We start from the raw sequence: 22,118 nt of genomic DNA on the forward strand, positions 1-22,118 counted from the left end.
AGGAATGTCGAGCAAACCAAATAAAAAGAACATCGAGCAGTAAAGCAAGAATCTCAAACAACCAAACAAAAAGATGATACTTCGGTAGCCAAATAAGCAGTCATACAAGAATGTCGAGTCACCAAGCAAGAATAGCGAGCAATCCACAAAAATATTGAACAGTTAAGGGAGGGAGACGAAATTATCTTGTTTGAGCTTTTCCAAAACAGAACACAACTCTAACAGACCTCGAGAACACACAAGATGAACAGAGCAAGAAAAATCCAGCTAAGGAAAATCCAACCAAAGATATGAGAGGAAATTTTGGCAGCACCTCCACCTCTTCTCAAAATTTCGGCCAACACCAAAACCTTCCCCAAGAGGGATATTTATAGCAGAAGAGGGAGGAGAAGGCTTGCCTGCACTTACCTAGGCGGTGAGCCGAATGCCAGAAGGCCGGGGGAGAGGCGACACAGGAGGAGTGGGGAGCAAATGAAGGCAGAGCAGCAGGGAGTAGGCGGAAGCTTTACCAGAGCACGAGGAGGGGACCTTGAGGACAAAGGCGAAGCTTCGCGAGATGGAGAGGGAGCTCGGCCTCAGTTCGGCTAGGTAAGAGCGTGAGTCCGATCGAAAAGAAGAGGGCTCGGGCGAGTCGTGAGAGGGAAGAAGAGGCGGACCTCAGGCTGATTTCGCAAACGGGAAGGATAGGAGGGATCAGGTGCGTGAGATTAGGTCTAGGGATTTAAGAATTTTAAAATAATGATTTTATTTATTTATTTATTTAAAAAGCATCAAATTTTGTGCAATTTATTCGTGTGCGGCGCCCTAGCAAAGCAGGTGTCCCTCCTAGCTAAAATTGACATTCCAGACGCAACGGCGCAGCCCGTTTCGTCATCCGAGGTCGTTCGGATAACCTCGCCAATGATCGGGTCAAAAATGCATCGAATTTAATTTTCATCGAAATTTCGAGTCCATGATCGATCGTTTCAATAATTTTATTTAAGATTCCAACGAATAATGGCGCAAGCAATGCAAATTGTGGTAATCGAACGTGTCGGCCGACCGAATCGCGAAATTTGTGCACGCAAAAGTGTAAATTGTGCATAAGGCAATCCTACAGCTTAATGATCCTATAGCGACTCATTTTGGGTTTCCTCATATTGGTTTCTACCTCCTAAGTACTAGAGGCCAATACCACACATGCGAAACTCCAAAAGGTAAAGAAGTGTTGGTTTCTACCTCCTAAGTACTAGAGGCCGATACCACACATGCGAAACTCCAAAAGGTAAAGAAGTATATTGGATTTTTAAAATGTGGCGGGTCTCATTTCTAAGGCTCTAAGATAGTCAAAGGGAGAACCTTAAGGCTAGACCCTAAACCCTAAGAAGAAAACTATATCTCACTAAAAATGAGATCAACAATAATAGATCCATGGAGAATTACTTGCAATACCTGAGGATGGTCTTCGAGGTTTTGCAATTCGAGAAATTATGTGTCAACCCAAAGAAGGTTCGCTTCCTGGGTATGTTTTTTGGGCTATATTATGTCTGGCACAGACATCTGGAAGAATCCTACAAAAAGATCAAGGCCATCGTGAGCTAGACACCCACACAGTCACTTTCCGAGTTGAATTTTTAGGATTGGCATCATTTTATAGGTGGTACATCAGGAGCTTCAACACCATCGTGGTTCCCCTGACAACTTTTGAAAAGAAAAGTTCCAGTGGATGAAGGCAGTTAGTCCAATTTCATTATTTTGTATTGGTACTGCCATACTTTAGTCAGTTGTTTGAGGTAGAATGTGACACTTCAAATGTGGGGATCAGAGCAATACTAAGCCAAGGAGACCACCCCATAGCCTCTTCAATGAAAAGCTAAATGAGCATAGAGAAAGTATTCGATTAATAACAAGGAGTTCTATGTGATCGTGAGAGCTCTTAATCACTGAAGTCACTACCTGCTAACGAGCAAGTTCACTTTGTTTACAAATCATGAGGCTTCAAGATTTTTGAACAACCGAAAAAAGATAAGAAGTCGACATGCTTCATGGGTGGAGTTGTTGACATCGTTCCAGTTTGTACTTAAGCACAATGCAGCAAGCCATAATAGTTTAGTAGATGCACAAAGTTGTCGTCATTTGTTGATCACTTCTTTGCATGCTCATGTCAGAAGAAGTCTATCGAGCAGTATCACGAACTTAATGGTTGTCTGTTCCACCAGAACAAGTTTTGTATTCCTCGATGTTCGCTAAGAGAGTCCATCATTCTAGAGAGTAACAGCGGAGGACTTATATGACACATCGACAAGAGATGATCCTCCCAGTCGGGCGAGAACACTTTTTGGCCCCGACTAATGAGAGATGTGAAGCAACATGTAAAGCAATGCAGAATTTGTCATGTGGCAAAAATCAGATGGTAGAATTCAGAATCATACACTCCATTTCAAGTATTGAAGGCCTCGTGGGCGAATGTTAGCATGGATTTTGTGGTGAGTCTTTCGATGACACAACGGAAAAAGGATTTTGTGATGATTGTGGTGGATAGAATCTCGAAGATAGTGTAACGTTCCGTTTATGCAATCAGGAGAGTGTAATCAAAGAGTCAAAGTGTGGGAGAGGAAACGAAGAAGCCAAGAAGGGGAAAAGAGGAGTCGAGAAGCCGAACTGAAAGGAGAAGAAGCGAGAGGGGATGGAAGCCAAACAGATGATTCACCTTATAAATCAATCTGAGATGCAGGTGCTATAGGGTGTGCGATCAGAGAGGAGTAGTAGCATGTTTTCTTACCCGAACAAGCGATGAGCAGTTCTTGGCTTTCAGTACGAAGGAAGATGAGCTTTGAGTAGTTTGATCGAAGAAGGAACTCACGAGGAAGGCTTTCGTCCGGATCTCTCGCACACAAAGGAGAGGAAGAAGCGTCGTAGAGGAAAAAAAGTCGCCCGTGCGTTGTCGTAATAGATATGTAAATGACATAACTTGAAAAACTGGACAGAAGTAAGTGCTTGAAAATAAATGAATGGAAGTACATAAAAAAAGGATAGCATACCTTACTACCTGTTTCAATGACAAGAATAATCAAAAGAATTAAAATTTAAATATCATATAATACAAAAGGATTGATCAAGGAAAATGGATTCAAGTCGTAAAAGTGTTATACTAGTTTCAAATCTGTATCATTTATGTACAAGAATGTTAAAAATAGTACTCCATGGCAGACTCCTTAAAAATCGCCTCCCTTAAAAGATAGAGATGCAAACATAGATCCTCAACTTACTTCAGTGCCCGGGAAATAAGCTTCTGCAAGTATAATTATATATCTTTCAAAAAGATTGATCTACCGTACTTAAGGTTTCTATAAGTATATTATATATCTTTCAAAAAGATTGAAAAAAAGAATTAATTATTAAACATCAATTATTTTAGTTAAAGTTATACAAGAACTTGGATGCCCTATCAAACATAAAAATAACCACCGTCACTTCTTAAACTAATTGGCCAACAGCCTTTTAAGCAAAAGTTAACATGCACTATCCACTCCTTTTAGCAGCTAAAGATGTAAGCATCCTTGAAAGACACGCCCTCTTCCATATAAAAATCAATACCGTCGATCAGCACAACAATCAAAATCAGTATAGCCAATCAACTCACGTTAAACAACAAATTGAATGATCAGCATTCTTATCCAATTGGCGTAATGCAACACAAAACCAGACATCGCCAAAACAATCTCAGATAAAGACAAAATTTGAAGCCCACATTTTCCAAGAACTGATGTACCAAACTCAAAAAAATAATAAAATAAATAAATAAATAACCTCAAAATTCGTAGCAAAAGTGTCATCTTCATGAGACCAACCTAAAGGCAAGTGGCCGTCCATGAATTCTCTTAAAACAAATAACAATTACACTTCCAAGAAAAGGTTTTTTCCCTAGAATAAAATTCAAAAAGGCTGATGGCATTAAAAAACAACAGAATGATTTCGTCAACTTGGTACAAGTTGAGGTCAATTTCATCCTCTCGGCAACATGTAAAATAATCCATCTCCAAAAACTAACGCATAAACTGTTAACATAAGTTGCTTGAATCTAATAGAAAATAAAAAACAATAATTAACATAAAAACAAAAAAGTAAAGAAAAGAAAAAAATAACAGCCTAAATAAGGTATGTCAAAAAGAATAAAATACACATTGGCATACTTGGAAATTAAGAAGAGGGTTATCAAAATAATTAGTAATTCAATACATCGAGCTTGAACAAATACAAAACAGTTTTCTGCCACCATTTAGAACAGGAGGACTTTAGCATAATTTTTCTCAAAGCAAGGAAAAATTTTGCAGCTTCCAGAGAGACGTTACAACAGTTAAAACTACCTCTTCAACTAACACTCTTCTACTAATTTTCTCGTAAGAATCATATGAAAAAACAAAATTCCTAAAAAACAGTAAAACCATAAAAGAGAAAACAGAATTCAAGTAGTCAGCCTTCCACTTTCAATGTTGTTGAATTTTTGCTACAATCATAGCAAAGAACAAAAGGAACGCGGTTAAAGCCTTTGTGTCATTAGATCTGTTTACATATGACCCTCGGATAGAAAAGAACTTAAGGCATAATAACCGAGGCTTTATTCCATTACATGTCTCTCTACGACCTTCTAATTGCAATTTGTGTGCTTGCCTAAAAAATTGTTTGGCACTATTTATTCCCGCCCCCACCGTTTTTTATTTTATTCCTATTCCGTAATGCCTATGGGAAATGTATATATATTTCTCCACTTGCACAAAGAAAGTGAAGACTCTTGAGAGTTTTTCCATCGTTTTGATTTCTACAAGGTACCCTTGTGAGTTTTCCATTGTTTATTTTCAACATGGTAACAGAGCAAAGTTAGGGTGTTACTTTCAACCTCTACTCTTTCTCTCTAAAGTTAAGGATTTTACTTCTAGCTTTTATTCTTATTCTCTAAAGTTAGGGTTTTTACTTTCAATTTTTATTTTTTATAGGTTAGGGTTTCCACTTTCAACCGTGGTCATTATTCTCTAGGGATGAGACTTTCAATTTCCAACCTTACCCATCCTGTCGATTCTCCTTTTACTCATTATGTCAGGGTCCTTTGACTTCACTCCAAAGGAATCGACTGTGATTACTTGTGAAAATTAGACCAAAAGAGAACTTCAATTATTTCAAGCATCTTAGCGCTTGAACAAAAGAATTTAACTTGTACTTTCTCAAATCGTGAGAACAGCTCTAAAAGGAAAGGAAAGATCTGACACCTTCTAGATCTATCTCCAGAGCCCAAAAAACAAAATTGTTACTTTGGAAAAAAATTGATTCCATGATCATGCATAATTATGGAATAGCATGCCGTCAAGAATCAGTAGGCTTTTTATGTTTCTCTCATAACAGAAATATGTTATGGACCTAATGAAAGAAACCAAGATGACAGAGTGTAATCTGAAACTTCAATTGAATTAGGCAAAAATTAGACTTTGATGAAAGAACGGATGTTAAATACAGGACAATATCAAATAAAATCAACCGGGAAACATACTCACCAGAGGACTCTACAGTCCAACATTTAAAAATATCATAAGCAAATTTGGAATGGTGGATCTATACGATCTAGTTTAAGGAGTGTTGAATTTCTGTTCCAATCATATCAAAGAACCTAAGGCACATGGATCAAAGCTTTGTACAATTGGATATTTTTATGCATAACCCTCATATAGCAATAAACATAAGGCACACGGATCGAAGCTTTATATTGTTATGTCTCTTCATGGCCCTCTAAAGGATTGTCGGCCCCTATTTATTTTTCTCCTTTTTTGGTTTTTTATTCCTATTTTGTAATGTCTATGGGAGATGTATATATATTTCTCCTTATGCATAAAAAAAGGTGTACTCTTCAGAATACCTTACATTATTTTAATTTCTAAAAGTGTCATTAGGCTTGAAGCATCATTCATAATAGATAATAAATTACAATGAATAGAAAAATAAGAAACCACCTGTGAGAACTTTATGCATAATGCTGCCATAATCTATAATTTCTGAGAATATATGTTATGAATTTCTGCAGCATCCAGAAGAAACAATAGTTCAAAAAAAATAATAAATTCAAGGCATAGCAAAGTAATTGATTAAGACCCATTGTCAAAGACCGAAACGTGATAGCCTAAAGAATTATGGCTGTATGACTAGCATCAACAATAACACGTATAATAACTTTCTAACTATGCTCAATGTTAAATCATAAAGGCAACTTCAAACCATGGCAATTGAATTGATGAAAACCTAGAGTAAAGAATCTTCGTAACATGGCTAAAAACTCCAAAAACGCACAAATAATGACCTTCTAACCATACTGATTGTTAAAGAGCTAGAGCTGTAATTGAGCAGAGCCAATCTTAGATTGAACTTGGTTTGGCCATACAGCAAATTATTCATGTTCATTTTTTGGCCGGTTTAATTTTTTTCATAATCAAAATTCGTTTGTACTTAAGTCGCCTAAATTAATCAAGCCAGAATTTTAAGGCTAATAAACAAGTTAAAAAATTGAACTAGTACTAGACTTCATATATTAACAGTGTTCGCGACCACCTTAATTATAATATCTACTTGAGTATCATGCATGGTCTGACTGAGTTAGGAATAGGATCTATATTTACAGCAATAATCTAAGAGCCAAGCAGAGAACAACCAAACTCTTGAGAATAGAAATTACACATATCTAATATTCAATATTTTAATCATTACAACAAAGCATTAAAGTATGATTAGCTTGGTTTAAAACCATCATATTTTACTTATTTTAAAACCTCATTAATGTGTAAGTTGCTTAGTTTAGAAACTTCTTCGAAGTAATTTTTTTCATAATTTTCTAATTAAATAGAGTAACATGGGATCATTACTTCTATTAAAGCAAACCGTCACCTTGAGGTAAAACCTTCATATTGTAAACTACTTTTAACAACTAGTATAACTAAATGAATAAATAAATTGTAATTATAAAAAATCTAGAAATCATAATAGTGCCATACAAACATGAGTTGCATGAAAATTTGCAGCACACTACAGAAGGAACATTAGCACCTCTAAGTCATGGGTAAATGCAACTAAATAAAAAAAATAATGCAAAAAATAGTCAATGGCTTCAACATTCATTAATAATTCTGCATAACCAGAATGCATAATTTTTTTTTTTCTATTTCATCAAGACCACCAAACAATTTTTTATACCGGAAAAGAAAGCCCAAACCACAAAAGAAACACCAATATTATTATTTCATTTGAAATCAATTACAACAATTCTTCAAAACAAAAAATAAACGAAAACAAACACAAAAACACAAGCCAAAACCTCGTAAGTGTATGCCAAGGGCGCTGGAGGTTGGCCAATTGGATCTGAAGGCTTGGGGACAAAAAATGTGAATGTGGGAAAGGGGCCAACAAGGGTTGGAAGGTGAAATGATGGAAGGAGGCAGCAGTTTAAGGTGGCTGGAAGGTTTGTGGGGCAGTTGGGAGGTAGGTTGGGAGGTAGGGAAACAAGCTAAGAAGGTGGGGCAGCAGTGGAGAAGGCTCGTCAACACTTTCAGAGGGTAGACATCGAGCAGAAAAGCCCTGGCAGAGATGGGAAAGGCTTGGATAGCAAGGTAGAGTGTTGGGATGGAGTATGGGGAGTTGCAGCCTTGCTGAAAGAAGGCTAGCAACAGGTTGGAGGGAGGACAGCAACCGGTGTTTGTTGGGGAAGAGGTGCAATGGCCTGCTGTAGGGCTGGGAAGCGGGCGAACAATAGCAGGAAGAGTGGAAGGATAGATAAATATCTCATCGGGTTCAAGCTACAGCCAGAGCACCACCTGACTCGGACCTGTGGAGACGATCACCACCTCGTACAAGGGACTGCTGAAACACTACCTTGACGTCATATACAGCTCTCGAAGGGAAAATACCAAGGCTAAAACCTAATTTCAGATAACAAAAACAAGACCCCTAATTCTAGGCACATCACCTCCAATTTATAAAGTGGCTTGACCTATTTTAGGAAGGATTTCATATTTTAAAAAAACTTTCAAAATAAGAAAGGAGAATAAAAAGAATTTCAGATTTTTTGAAAGGCTTTTAAAATAAGGAGAATAAAAAGAATTTCAAATTTTAGGAAAGGCTTTTAAAATAAATAAAAAGAATTTCAGATTTTAGGAAAGGCTTTTAAAATAAGGAGAATAAAAAGAGATTTCAGATTTTAGGAAAAACTTTTAAAATAAAGAAGGAGAATAAAATTAAACGTTTAGGTTTTAGGAAAGGATTTAAAATAGAAAAGTGCTTAGGAAGGAAAGGTGAGGGGGAGAGAAAGGAAAGGAAAGGTGAGGAAGGGGAAAGGGGAAAAAGAAAAGGAAAGGGGTGGAAGAAAAGGAAAGGGGGAGAAAGGAGAAATAGAAGGAAAAGGGGGGAGAGGGAAAGAAAGAAGGGGAAGGAGGTGGCAGAAGCTCCGCTCGCTTGAGGACCAGACGGCCCTTCCCCGAGCCTTTTAACTTTGCAACTCAGTTAAAGTCAAAAAAAAAAAAAACAAAGAAAGTACATAGAGATAACCATCACAGCCACCAACTAAACTACAAAGTAGTAGTTGGTTATATTTCAAGATGAATTAGTTAAAACATCGGTAGAGAAATAAAGGAAAATAGAGGAAATAGGGTTAAGTAAGAATAAGAGCAATCTCAAAACCATTAAAAACCAAAAATTAATGTCAGGTAATTATAAGCATAGAAAATATATTAAATCAGAGTGTAACCAAGAGCAATATCAGAAGTCCAAGATTAAAGCTAGTAAGCAAAATCAACGTCTTTAACTGGGATCGTTCATGCATGAATTCAAATCAATAGAAAAACTCATCGTGTCATGCTTTCAAGATGGGCAGCAAAACATAAATAACTTATGATTTTTATTTTAATTAAATTGAGTATAATGATTAAAATTCATTATATACTTGTTAATTAAAATTAAAATTGATTAATTATCACCAAGCATTTAAATTAATATAATTACTCATTATATTTATTTTTTATAATATTATATTTATAATGATAATTATATTTATTTAAATTAAAGTTGTTATTATTTTACCTATTATTTTAAGCTTAACATGAGTTCTAACATCTTTTTCAAGTCTCTAACAAAATCATATTTATTTTCAAGAGCTAATCTTTGATAGGCTTGCTTATGTGAGTCACAATCTCAGTGTAACCTCGCTCAATGTAATAATAATAACATTGTAATTATTTTAATTATTAATTTGTAATAATTAATTTAAATAAATTCATTAAAATAGTTAATGAAAACTAATAAGTGCAATATGGAAAGCATTTTGAGCAACAGGAAAATAGGTTGACCAGTGAAAGGACATTTGGCTATTTTGAGCAAATGAATTAAAATGTTTTTATGTTTGTAGTAATTTATATAATCTTTGTAATCGAATACAAATGATTTCTAAGTCAACTTTTATATACAATTAAAAAATCTTTTAATTTTATTTAGTATTTTTCTTTAAAATACAAATTTAATATTTCTCATATGCTTAAAAACAAATATTGAATAAAAACAGGAAATAATATATAAAATATTCAAATGAATATTTAAATGTTGGAATCATCCCCATATGGTATTTGTTGAGCAAGCAAGTTACCATTGCACAATAAAATGAAAATTAAAATAGTTGTCTAACTCAACAGATTTTTTGAAAAATGTTATCAAATGTGTAGTACACATACAAACGGTGATTCCCTTTGATGGATGTTTTGTATGAAATAAATCAAAGAATAATAAAATTTATTTATTAATTATCTCATTTTATTATTTTATCTTTAGTTTTTCATAAAATCTGATTATAAACTATTTTATTTTATATAAATTGTTTTGAAGCGTGAATTCTTGTAATTTAAAAACAATTACAAATTGAATTGTTGAACTCATCATTTAGTTGTGATTTTGAAGAAAACCTCTTTCAGAGTAAATGGCATTAAAGACTAATATGTTTATTGACATCAAAGAGCCCGAGGAGATGGTAAATTCAATTTTTTTTTTTATTTGTACACCAGTAGTGAGCATTTATGTCTCACCTCACCTAGTGGGATAAAGGCTTGTTGTTGTTGTTGTTATAGTAGTAAACAGTTAAATTTAAATTGATTTTGATTAACTAAAATTTTGAATATAAATGTCGTTTTTTATGTTTTAGACGATTTCTATATATGTAATAAAAATTTTTGTTTAAGAAAAACATTTAGATAGAAATTTCTTCATCCGACAGTCTGTTTCCGCTTTGACTTTCCAGGGCCTTGGGCCGAATTGTGAAACTCAAACATCAACCTTGTGCAATTGTTTAAAGCAGCAAAACTCAAGAATATAATGAGAGATCAAAATTATTTTAGGCTGAATTATGAAAATAAGAAATGAGAATTGAGAAAGAAACCTAGATTAATAAATAAATTGATGCAAGGCTTACCTATCTTAGCCCAACTACGGTGAAAGGGCTGGAACAAGACCGGTCCAAGAGGCTTCACCTCCCAAGGGAGAGGATCCTCCTTTTCCAATAATGCCACCCACCTCCCTTTCCTATTCTATTCCTTTCCCTTTCTATTTCATCCATTTCCTTTTCTATTACCTTCTATTTATAGCTAGTATCATCTCTTACATATTTGTTATTTGCTTGCTTATGGTTTAGTTTTTAATTTTCTGATTTCAAAATTTTGTCCAACTTGTCCGCGGTTGTTTCCCGTCTAGGGCCGTATCCGAAGGCTAGAAGATGATATGGTTGTAAATCGTCCAAGATGGTGATCACTTCAAAAGTTTCAATGAGTGCTCCGGTTGTATCTCGACCCGTAATGATACTTAGCTTCCCCCACTTTGCTCTGCAGTCCTCTTTCATGTTTCCTGCTGCAAGTCCAAACCTGCTCCTGTTTCCTACCGCCAGCCCCAAGAATCGGCCCTGCGTCTTCCCGCCAAACCATTCCCCCCTATTCCCTATACCACAACTGTCTAACACCTATTCCACCTTATAGTGGCAACTAAACCCCCACTCTCCCAGTTTTATTGCCATTTACCTCCTCACAGGCTTCCTACAACCACCATAAACCTTCCTCACCTACTATCGTAGCTCCACTCCACCACAATACCTGTTGTTACATCCTTTCATTCCCCATCTGCTATCGTATCACCAATCCACCATACAACCTGCTGCCATAACCCTCTAAACTTCCCCCACTTGCTATTGTACACCTCTCAGCCAGCCCATCCTCGTTGCTAACCTGTGACCACCTTCATCCTAGTCCTAGTTGTGGTCTGTGTTGTGGTCTGTGTTGTTATGTCCTAGTGTCGTGTTTGTTGTCATTATTTCCTGTTTTCAAGAGTTTTAGTTGTGCAACCGCTTAAATTTCAGCAATAGTAATTTTCATTTCTATTGTGGTTTTGAATAATTTCGATATCATTTGATATCAGAGCAAATCAAATCATAATCATACCCTAAGGTTTCTAGCATTTGCTAAAACCTAACCCTATCGCAACCTAAAATTTTTCTATTACCCTACATTTCTCTTACACCATATTCTACCTACCCACAACCAAAACCCAATCATGCCACCAAGGAGATAATCGTCGGAAGTCTGATCGAAGGAAAATGATATGATCCTGTATACGAGAATTTCCTAAAGAGGTGCTCAAGAAATTTATGGAGTATATGCAATGGGAAATTCACTAACTACAATAGAAGCTTCCCACAGGCATTCCAGATGGGTCACCCGTAGCCAAAACAATGACTTGTTAGATCGAAGGAACCTCTTACATCATGTGGATTCCAGGGATGAAGAACCTCTAGTTCAAAGATGTGACCTGAAATATCTGAGAAACTAGAATTTTAAATTACATGTGGATTTTTCATTTTGATGGCCACAGGGATCCAGACGAATTCGTCAAGTGGCTCTAAACCTTGGAATATGTATTTGAGTGCCAGGACATCCCACCTAACAGAATAATGAAATTAACCTCCAACAAACTAAAGAAGAAAACATTATTTTGGTGGCAAAATCTGAAGTACTTACACCAGTGAGAAGGAAAAGATCAAATTAATACCTGGTTCAAGATGAAAAGGGAGACGCAGCGTCAGTTCCTACCCGCTCGCTATAGACTGGTTGTTTAGACCCTAGCTTCAAAGACAAAGAGACCACATCGTCGGGCAACCACCGCATCTTAAAGTCAGGGTTTAACCCCAGGGTCTTACAACCAAAATACACTCAGAAGAACAACCAAGCTGACCCCGCCTAAGGAGTCATTACTTCAGAGTGGAGAACAGAGGGCACCAATCTGCATTACCATATCCATCTCAGTCAAGAAGTATTTAGTGTCATGGATTTGAGCATATTGAAGCAAATTGCACAATTAGGGGATGATATATTTCACAAAGCAGGGAGCAGCTGAAGAAATGAATAATGAAACAATAGACGTTGGAGAAGATGATGACATAAATGGAGAGCACCAACTTCCAACTTCCAACTTCCAACTGATGATAAAAAGGTGCACATAGTTCCAACTGATGATAAAAAGGTGAAAAGGTGCACATAGTTCCAGAATGATTCTCCGAGACAATCTTGAGGACGAGGAACCATATGAGAAATTCAGACTTTTCATATCTATAGAACTTTTCCTGAGTTGCCCTCACTGAGGAAGGTCCATCATGTCAGGAAAAAGACCAATTTGTATCATGTGTGGAAGATATATGAAGTTATGTGGATATTAAATTGTGTTCAGTCATGTACCCACCATTAGATGCCTAGATAGTATGGATGAATCACAACTTTGAAAATTGTCTTCGGAGCTTTATAGGGAATAAAATGCTCTAATGGGATCTGGGTCCTTTCTGCGAGGGAGAAATGGCCTCTCCTGGGTGGTTATACTTCAATGTGGTCCAGGCTTCAATATCTTTCGTCCCATAGTTGATTTTTCCTCACATATATGTATATCAGATACACTCAAACGAGTACAAAGAGTGGAAGAAGCCAATTACAGATTTGATGGCTCGAAACTTGGTTTGTTAAGGATATCTCATCCACGTATAGTTCTCTCATGATTGTGCCAAAATAGAATGAATACATATTCTATCAAAATATGCTTTGGAATGCTAACGCCAACAAGATTGACTTACTAAGATATTACAATATTTCTGTCACATTTAACGTAGCAGACCTGACGACATGTGATGAGGAAATAAAAGCTTCGACGAATGAGATCAAAACTTCCCCAACCACGGGGAACTAACATAAGGTTTACCTATCGCAGCCCAGATGCGATGGAAGGGCTAGACTAGCCGATCCAGCCAAGGAGTCTCTAGGGCAAGCCGACCGATTAAGAAAGCTTTGCCGCCCAAGGGAGAGGATCCTACTTTACCAATTTTGTCACCCATCTCCCTTTCCTATTCTATTCCTTTTTCTTTTTATTCCATTCCTATTCCATCCCATTTATTTTCTACTACCTTCTATTTCTATCTATTATCATCTATTATATATATCTTGTTTATTTGCTTACAGTTTAGTTTTTATCTTTCTAATTTCAGAATTTGTTCAAGCTTGTCGTTGGAATCTATTTTACCATCTAAGGTTGTATCTGAAGGTGAGAAGATGCTCCGGCTATAACTTGTCTAAGGTGGTGATATTCTCCAAAGGCTCGAGAGGTGTTGCGACTGTAACTCAACCCCATAGGGATACTTATCTTCACTCACTTCCCACTGCAGCCCCTCTTTCTTGTTTCTTGCCAAAAGCCCAAACTTGCTCTTGTTTCCTGCTGTCAGCCCCCAGAAACGGCCCTGCCTCTTGCGGCGAAACCCTTTCCCCCTATTCTCTGATCCGCAATTGCCTCTCAACTATTCGACCTTCCAGTTATCGCTAAGCCCCCACTCTCCAAGTTTTCCTATCGTTTACCTCCTCCAAGGCTCCCTACAACCGCCATAAGCTTTCCCCGCCTACTACAATAGCTCCACTCCACCACAAACCTACTGTCGTCACACCCTTGGCTTCTCTCACCTGCTATCGTACCCCTCTCTGCCTTCCTGATGTCCCATCACCACTTTCCCCCTAGTCCTAGTTGGGGTCTATGTGGTATGTCCTTCTGTGCCATTGTGTTTGTTTTCAATATTTCTTGTATTCAAGAATTTTAGTTATAACTGTTGGAATATCAACAATAGTTTCCTTCTGTGTCATTGTGTTTGTTTTCAATACAATTTTAGTTATAACTGTTGGAATATCAACAATAGTAATTATCATTTCTATTATGATTTGGATTAACTCTGATATCATTAATATATAATATTATTATTAAACAAGTAAAAGTTCACTAAATTAATCAAATAATATAAAAGCTAACATTGAACATAATATCAAGCTTACAATAAGTTGTTTGTTGAACAACAAACAAGTTTGTTCATGAACAAAAATAAGTTGGTTTGATGTTCATGTAGCCTTTAAGATTTTAGAAATGGTTCAAACACATTTAACTGAAATTTGAATAAGAATTAATTTAGCCAAGTTGAGTCAGTCATCAAGTGAATGGTTCACTTATGGACCTAATTAAAACAGAAAAAAAAACTTTTACCAATACAGTGAAAGTAAAATAACAAATACAAGACATAACGAAAAATAATGATCTCCATTTGGGTAAATCAAATTTGGTCTTGGTGAAAAAAATTAAAATTGGATGAGAGATGAACTCAATTTAGGAATCAAAGAGAAATAATCACAGTCAAGAAAAGTTATCGTTTTATCACAAATCATGCACTGATACAAATAATTTTTACATTTTTCTTTCATGATTCAAGTAAAAGAATTCAACCCCAAAAACTGTTAAGTTCCTTTTTTGAATTTTCCTTATTTACATCTGTTGGTGTGTTTCAGCTCAAGCATGTGCCTACCGGTTCATTGCTTCGTCTAGTTTGTACTATATAACCGTCTTTCTATTTTTACCTCATGTAACCTATACATAGATAGGTATTATTCTAGATGTGTAAGCTACTTTATTCTCTAAAAAATAAAAGTTCTGGTTTCCTTTTCTTTCTTTCCAATTTATCTTGGTATTAGAACTTTAGCCTCTCGGCAATTTTCCTTCTCGTCGTCGGCTTGACTGTTCTTCTTCCCATTTGTACTTGCCTTTGGCTTGTTTATTCGGCAGCCAGTTCTTGTGTTCATTATGCAATACCCATTCACGATCGTCTCCATTCCAAGCAGTTTGCTTGATGTTCTTTACAGCAAGTTAAATGCGCCTGGGTATTATCCTTCTCTTCTTGTCATCTCTTGATCTTTTTCTTGCCATTCTTTCTTCCTTCCTGCTTTTCTCATGAGTACCAGATCAAATTCGTCTATCAACATTGCTATAGTGAGTAATCTGAGTATCACTCTACCAACTGATAGACAAATCCCAACCCAGTTGAAATTCCTGTTAGAAAATATAAAGAATGTTGTCTTTTTTGCACTTAATGCTGATAATAATCCCATTTGGAGGGCATAAGTGCTGAAAATATTTTGTGTCAATGGGTATGAGGGCTTCCTTGATGGTTCTTGTCACCGTCCTCACCAATTTATCCAAACCTCTTCAGAAATTGATAATCTCAATCCTGATTACAGCAAATGGGTTTTCATGGATCAAAATTTTGCCCGGGCTATTTATTTAATTGTTTCTCCTTCAATTCTTCACCATTTTCTTAACCTTCAAACTTGTGTTGAAATTTGGAGCATTGCTGAACGAAGACTTTAATCTTCCAATAGATCTCGCATTCTCCAACTCAAAAACCAATTACACAATGTTTCAAAAGGAGATAAAACCATGAATCAATATCTTTCTGAAATCAAATACAAAGTGGATGGTCTAGCCACCGCAGGAGTAATTCTTCATGCTGAATACATAATTCTTTATGCTCTCAACGGTCTTCCCTCCACCTATCTATATGGAAAATTCTTCAAATGGATGAATCCAATGCATTTCTTCATGGCGATCTACATGAGAATGTCCATATGCAGCAACCACAAGGTTTTTTCAATCAACTTCATCCTACTTATGTCTCTAAACTTAAAAAGGCCGTCTATCGACGCAAGCAAGCACCTCGCTAATGGCATCATACCATCACTACATATCTTCAACAACTTCATTTTAATCCCAGCTTTGTCGATCCTTCTCTCTACTGCTACTATCACAATAACATCCAAATATATATTTTATCTATGTGGATGATATCTTAATTGTTGGAAATGACTCTCATACTATCAATATTACTCTTCAGAGCTAGCATAGCAAATTCAAAATGAAAACACTTAAATCAATTTCCACATTTCTTGACATCGCAAGCTACTCCTACTTCTTATGGTCTACATCTAAAACAAGCCACATATGCTCAACAAATTCTTCATACCTCTGAAATGGCAAATTCCAAATATGTGCAAAATCCTACCAATGACAGGAAATCTTCTGAACCTTCTGATCATACTCTCTTTCATGATTTTTTTTATCGTAAACTAATTAGTTCTTCGCAATACTTGACTCTCACGCAACTTGAACTTATGCGGTAAATCAATCCAGTCAAACAACGAATCAACCAACTTAACATAGCTTTCAACAGTTAAAGCATATTCCCTGATACTTACAAGGCATCACTGAAGCTTACCAATCATTCGAGGGACCTTTGAACTCAAAGCTTTTGTCGATGCCGATTGGACCGGTGATCCCATTGATTGGAAATCTACTACCAATTTTTGCATATTTCTTGGATCTACACTTATTTCGCGGTTTGTTAAAAAGCAACAATTGCTAAGTCTTCTACTGAAGCGAAATATCGAGCCTCAGCTACGATTGCGACAGAGATAGTTTAGCTATGACGTTTACTTTAAGATTTTCAAATTCCTCCTTCAGCTCCTACCCCTCACTACTGTGACAATACTTCCGCCAGAGCATTTGTCAATAATCCGGTCTTTCATGCTCGCTCCAAGCATATAGAAATTCATTGTCACTACATCAGAGAATGCATCAAAAATCAATTAATTATTTTTCAACATGTCAACAAAATTGAAAAATTAGCTCATATATTTACCAATCCTGTTTCCAATTCCAGGATCAAGTCTCTTCGCACAAAATTAACAATCTTCGACAAAAATCATCAATTTGACGAGGCATGTTAAGTTCTTACTTTGAGTTTTCCTTATTTACTTCTGTTGGTGTGTTCCGGTTCAAGGGTGTGGCTACCGGTTCACTGCTTTGTCTAGCTGTCTTTCTATTTTTACCTCCTGTCACCTGTATATAGATAGGTGCTATTCTGGATGTGTAAGCTACTCTATTCTCTAAGAAATAAAACTTTTGGTTTCCCTTTTCTTTCTTTCCAATTTGTCTATCACAATAAAGCATAAGGTTAAATTCAAATGGATGACACTCTTAAGAGTTAAAAGTTGCCATTGAGAAACTTGCAGCGCAATGAACCTAGCTAATTTTTATAAATAGTTACTTGATTGGTTTAGCATTCCGTCAGTATGTCATGCTGTAGTCTGTAATGATCTAGAAACCACCAAGCAGTAAAACAAAAATTGAGCAATGTTGTACAAATCATACATCTTACTATTAAGTATGATTCAACCTATAATAGCTGGGTTAGTTCAAAGCTATTTCCCTCAAGTCAAATATAATCTTAATAAGTCGTTTTTTAGCCATCATGAAGCTCCCAGGAATAAGGAGATGAGCGGCATGAGCCATATGCAAAACTCTCATTGAGTTCTCCCCATTCAATGATTTTTGCCCCAAAACTGCTAGTGACATGAGAACTCATCGAAGGCAAATGTGTGTCTAACCTCAATATGAGGTGGAAAGCTTAATATAGCATAAAACCAACCTAGTTAAGGTGACATCCTACCTAAGGAATATACATTCGTCCAAAGCATCATAGCTAGATCATGCTTACAGAGAGAAAATCTAATTTTTAAAGCACCTTTCACTTAATGCTTGAGTGAAGGTGACTCTTCAATCGGTAAAAACTTATTTAAATTATTGGCACAATATATATAATATATAACTTTTTAATAAACCAATTAATTAAAATAAGAAAATATTTATAAGAATGAGCCAAGTTCATTCCATTTCAAATTTTTAAGTCTATTTATTGAACGTTCATCTGCCAATTCATTGACACACGCAACTCTTGAGTTTCACTCACTTGACTTTTCTTAGAGATGTACTCATGACCACATTCTCAGCCACGACCAGAGTTGAATTTCATTACTTGAATCACATTTATAAGTGTAACGACAAAAACTAGATCAAAACATTGCCTTAGTCCAATAAAAAACCAAGTATATTCTAGCGAAGAACTGCTTTAAGCTATTTCAAACTATATTTCATTGAACTCCTTATTGTTTGTCCCAACTTAAAATTAGTGCCCCAACTTTGTAGTTATGCTCAAGTCCATAATTCCATTAAAAATAGTAGTTAGTTCTATAATCTTTACAGCTAAGTTAGCAGCATATTCTTTATAGATCTTACCTTTAAATTGGGTTCTATAATACCATGAAGGGTGGGTAGATAGACTGGTAGAGTTCCACATCGCAAGTTACTTGGGTTCCTACGTTTCTGTCATGTGTTATCTAACTGAAAAAGATGAGGGCGAGGACCTAAGTGAGTGACAGATAAGAATTAAAATGACAAAGGGATCAATGAGAAGATCAGACCTTTTAAGTAATTCTACCCTTATTTGCATTAAACTAGGAGCGCCAGTTCAATGCTGCCGTAACAGAATAAAAAAGGTGATGCTGACAATATTATTCTTCTCTGAACTTGTTCCATAGTAATTTATCAGCAGCATGTTGAAACCATTGGGCCATCACAATGTCCCATGTAGATGCACATAAATGTACCACCCAAAAAGGTTTAGATTTCACTAAGTCATATTGCAAAATTATGATTGATATGGCATGGAAAAGAAGAAAGAAACTTTCACAATAAGTAGTAGATGAGACCTGAGTAATAAAGAGTACAGGTCAACATACCTTGTGAACAAGAATGGTCCCAGCTAAACCTCTCCGACCAGCAACTCCTCGAGGTGGTGGTAAAGCACAATCATCTCCAACAATAACCATCTGCAACACTAAATTATATGCTTGATGCGTGAAAACTTTTGTGGGTTAGTTCAGCAAATTGATTACCTCCACATTATAGCCTTCAGATTTTGCTTCCTCAGCTGCTAGACCAAAGTTAAGTCGATCACCAGTATAATTCTGTAATCATGAATATGAACAGCTCTTTCCAATGAAAACGCAGCTGGCATTGAAAACTAGAAATAAAAATTTAAGATTTTACAATGATAAAGTTCAGGTTATCCTAGTAGGGCCAAGAAATCACAAGCTATGAAAGAAAAATCAAGACTTCCAAAAAGTTACCAAGGAAGCAACTTTGTCATGAAACTTTAATAGAATATACAAAAGTCGAACATTAATGACAAACAAACATGGGTCATAGCCATAAAATGTTACATTTATTGGAACCTTGGTAATCCAAAGGAAAGTACCGTGACTATCAGAAGGCAACCATTAGGACCAGTGACAGCTCGAATTGCCTAAATATTTGAGCATGTTAGTATAAGATTGGAAGTTTCATCCGGTATAGTATATGGAATAAGTAGCCATACAGCTAATATGGAATCAACATTGGGAGAGGTGAAAACATCTCCACAGACAGCAGCTGTGAGCATGCCCTCGCCAACATATCCAGCACAAGCAGGTTCATGGCCACTACCACCCCCTGTGTAGAAAAAAAAAATATCAGAAGGAAACAGTACGAAGCAATTCATGCACTGACAGTTTACTCCGACTGCTAACAGATTAAATAAATGGATATCCAAGCAAATTTTGATATAATTTTTACGCCTTCCTGCATATCAAGTTGGCTGTAAGGAAAAATTGTAAGCTCAAAACTGAAACTTAATAGTAGGGACACAGGCGTGAATCATGATAATGATGATTTGAAAGGACTGGAAGCATTCATACCAAAATCTTTAAAACTAAGGTTTTGAAAACGAGATAAGACAATGTGGAATTACTTGGGGAGGGAAAATTGCTCTATTCATTAATCACAAATAGGGTAGATATATATATAGAGAAATCAATCCCTCCTTATTTAGAAACTTATCAAGCATACAACAACAACAACGACAACAACAAAGCCTTAATCCCACTGCGTGGGGTCGGCTACATGAATCATTTTTCTCCATTGCGTCCTATTTAGTGTCATATTTTCATTTAGTTCTAGTAAATTAAGATCATTTTTAATACAATAAGCCCAAGTCTTCCTAGGTCTACCTCTGCCTTTCTTAATGCTAGTCGAATTTAAAACATCTACTCTCCTAATCGGATCATCTAATGGTCGACATTTAATATGACCAAACCATCTAAGATGACTTTCTCTAATTTTGTCTGTCACAGGAGCTACACCAACCCTATCACGAATATATTCATTCCGCATTTTGTCTCTAAGTGTAAAGCCACTCATCCACCTAATCATTCTCATCTCGGCAACACTTAACTTATTATTATGCTTCTCTTTTAAAGGCCAACATTCAGCGCCATAGAGCATTGCAGGTCTCATCACCGTCTTATAAAATTTTTCTTTCAGTCTTAGCGGTACTTTTCTATCACACAAAAGGCCCGAAGCATTCCTCCACTTCAGCCAACCAACTTGAATTCTACTATTAACATCCCCATCTATATCACCATCGCTTTGGACAACGGACCCAAGATATCTAAATCGTTCACACCTTTTAATAATTTGATCACCCAAAGTCACACTTCTGTCACTAGAGCTATTACTACTAAAATTACATTCTATGTATTCAGTTTTAGTTCTACTTAAACGAAGGCCTTTAGACTCCAATGTAGACCTCCATAATTCAAGTTTTTCCTGGCTTTTTCTCTCGTTTTATCCACGAGAAGAATATCATCAGCAAAAAGCATACACCAAGGTACATCCTCTTGTAGATGTCCAGTAAGACCATCCATAACTAAAGCAAAAAGATATGGGCTTAAAGTCGATCCCTGATGTAAAACAACAGAAATAGGAAAATATTTTTTCAATCCTCCTTCAGTTTGAACACAAGTAACAGCTCTAGTATACATATCTTTAATGACTTGAATATAAGTCATATCAACACATTTCTTCTCGAGAACTCTCCAAAGGATATCTCTTGGAACCTTATCGTAAGCTTTTTCTAAATCAATAAAAATCAAATGTAGATTCTCCTTATTATCTCTGAACTTCTCCATCAAACCTCTCAATAAATGTATAGCTTCCATAGTAGACTTGCCCGGCATAAATCCAAATTGATTATGAGAAATTTTTGTGATGCATCTTAACCTATGTTCAATTACCCTCTCCCATAATTTTAAAGTATGCGACATCAACTTAATTCCTCTATAATTTGCACACTCTTGTGCATCCCCTTTATTCTTAAAAATGGGGATCAAAATACTCTTCCTCCACTCCTCAGGCATCTTTTTAGTTTTTAAAATAATATTAAAGAGTTTAGTAAGCCAAGAAACTCTCAAATCTCCCAAATATTTCCACACTTCAATTGGGATATCATCAGGTCCTACAGACTTTCCACCCTTGGTTTTCTTTAAAGCCTCAACTTCTTTTTTGCTAATGCAACGGTAAAAATGAAACGTTTTATTATTATTCACGATTTATTATTATTCACGATATTAAAATCACTAAATTCGATCGTATTTTCAAAAACTTCATTAAAAAGTTTATCAAAGTAACTCACCCACCTATGTTAAATATCTTTTTCTAAGGAAAGTACTTTTTGATTTTCATCTTTAATAAACTTTACTAAAACTCATATTTTTCACCCTCCTTAGTATCTAATCTATTATAAAAATCATTAAAAGCAGAGTTTTTAGCGTCACAGATTGTTCTTTTAGACGCCCTACGGGCCGTTTGATATTTTTTCCAGTTATCTAAGCTTTTACATTTAAAATCATTTTTATAACATAAATTCTTATATTTTATTTTTTCTTGCACATTATTATTCCACCACCAACTATTTTTATTTGTAAATATTTTTTCTTTTGATTCTCCAAGAACATCTTTTGCTA

General features: G+C 35.9%; 1 protein-coding gene across 1 annotated transcript in view; it reads right to left on the reverse strand.

Annotated features, from left to right (window-relative positions):
- Positions 1-22,118, reverse strand: part of LOC110026307 (putative 3,4-dihydroxy-2-butanone kinase) — a 63,517-nt gene that overhangs the window by 33,545 nt on the left and 7,854 nt on the right. The window contains exons 4-7 of the mRNA XM_020727197.1: positions 19,655-19,767; positions 19,535-19,582; positions 19,173-19,244; positions 19,017-19,106 (exon numbers count right to left, since the gene is read on the reverse strand). Of these exons, the coding sequence (XP_020582856.1) occupies positions 19,017-19,106; positions 19,173-19,244; positions 19,535-19,582; positions 19,655-19,767 (323 nt within the window). The remainder of the gene's footprint in view (positions 1-19,016; positions 19,107-19,172; positions 19,245-19,534; positions 19,583-19,654; positions 19,768-22,118) is intronic.

Source organism: Phalaenopsis equestris, unplaced genomic scaffold, assembly GCF_001263595.1.
Source record: "Phalaenopsis equestris unplaced genomic scaffold, ASM126359v1 Scaffold000364, whole genome shotgun sequence".
Lineage (NCBI taxonomy): Eukaryota > Viridiplantae > Streptophyta > Magnoliopsida > Asparagales > Orchidaceae > Phalaenopsis > Phalaenopsis equestris.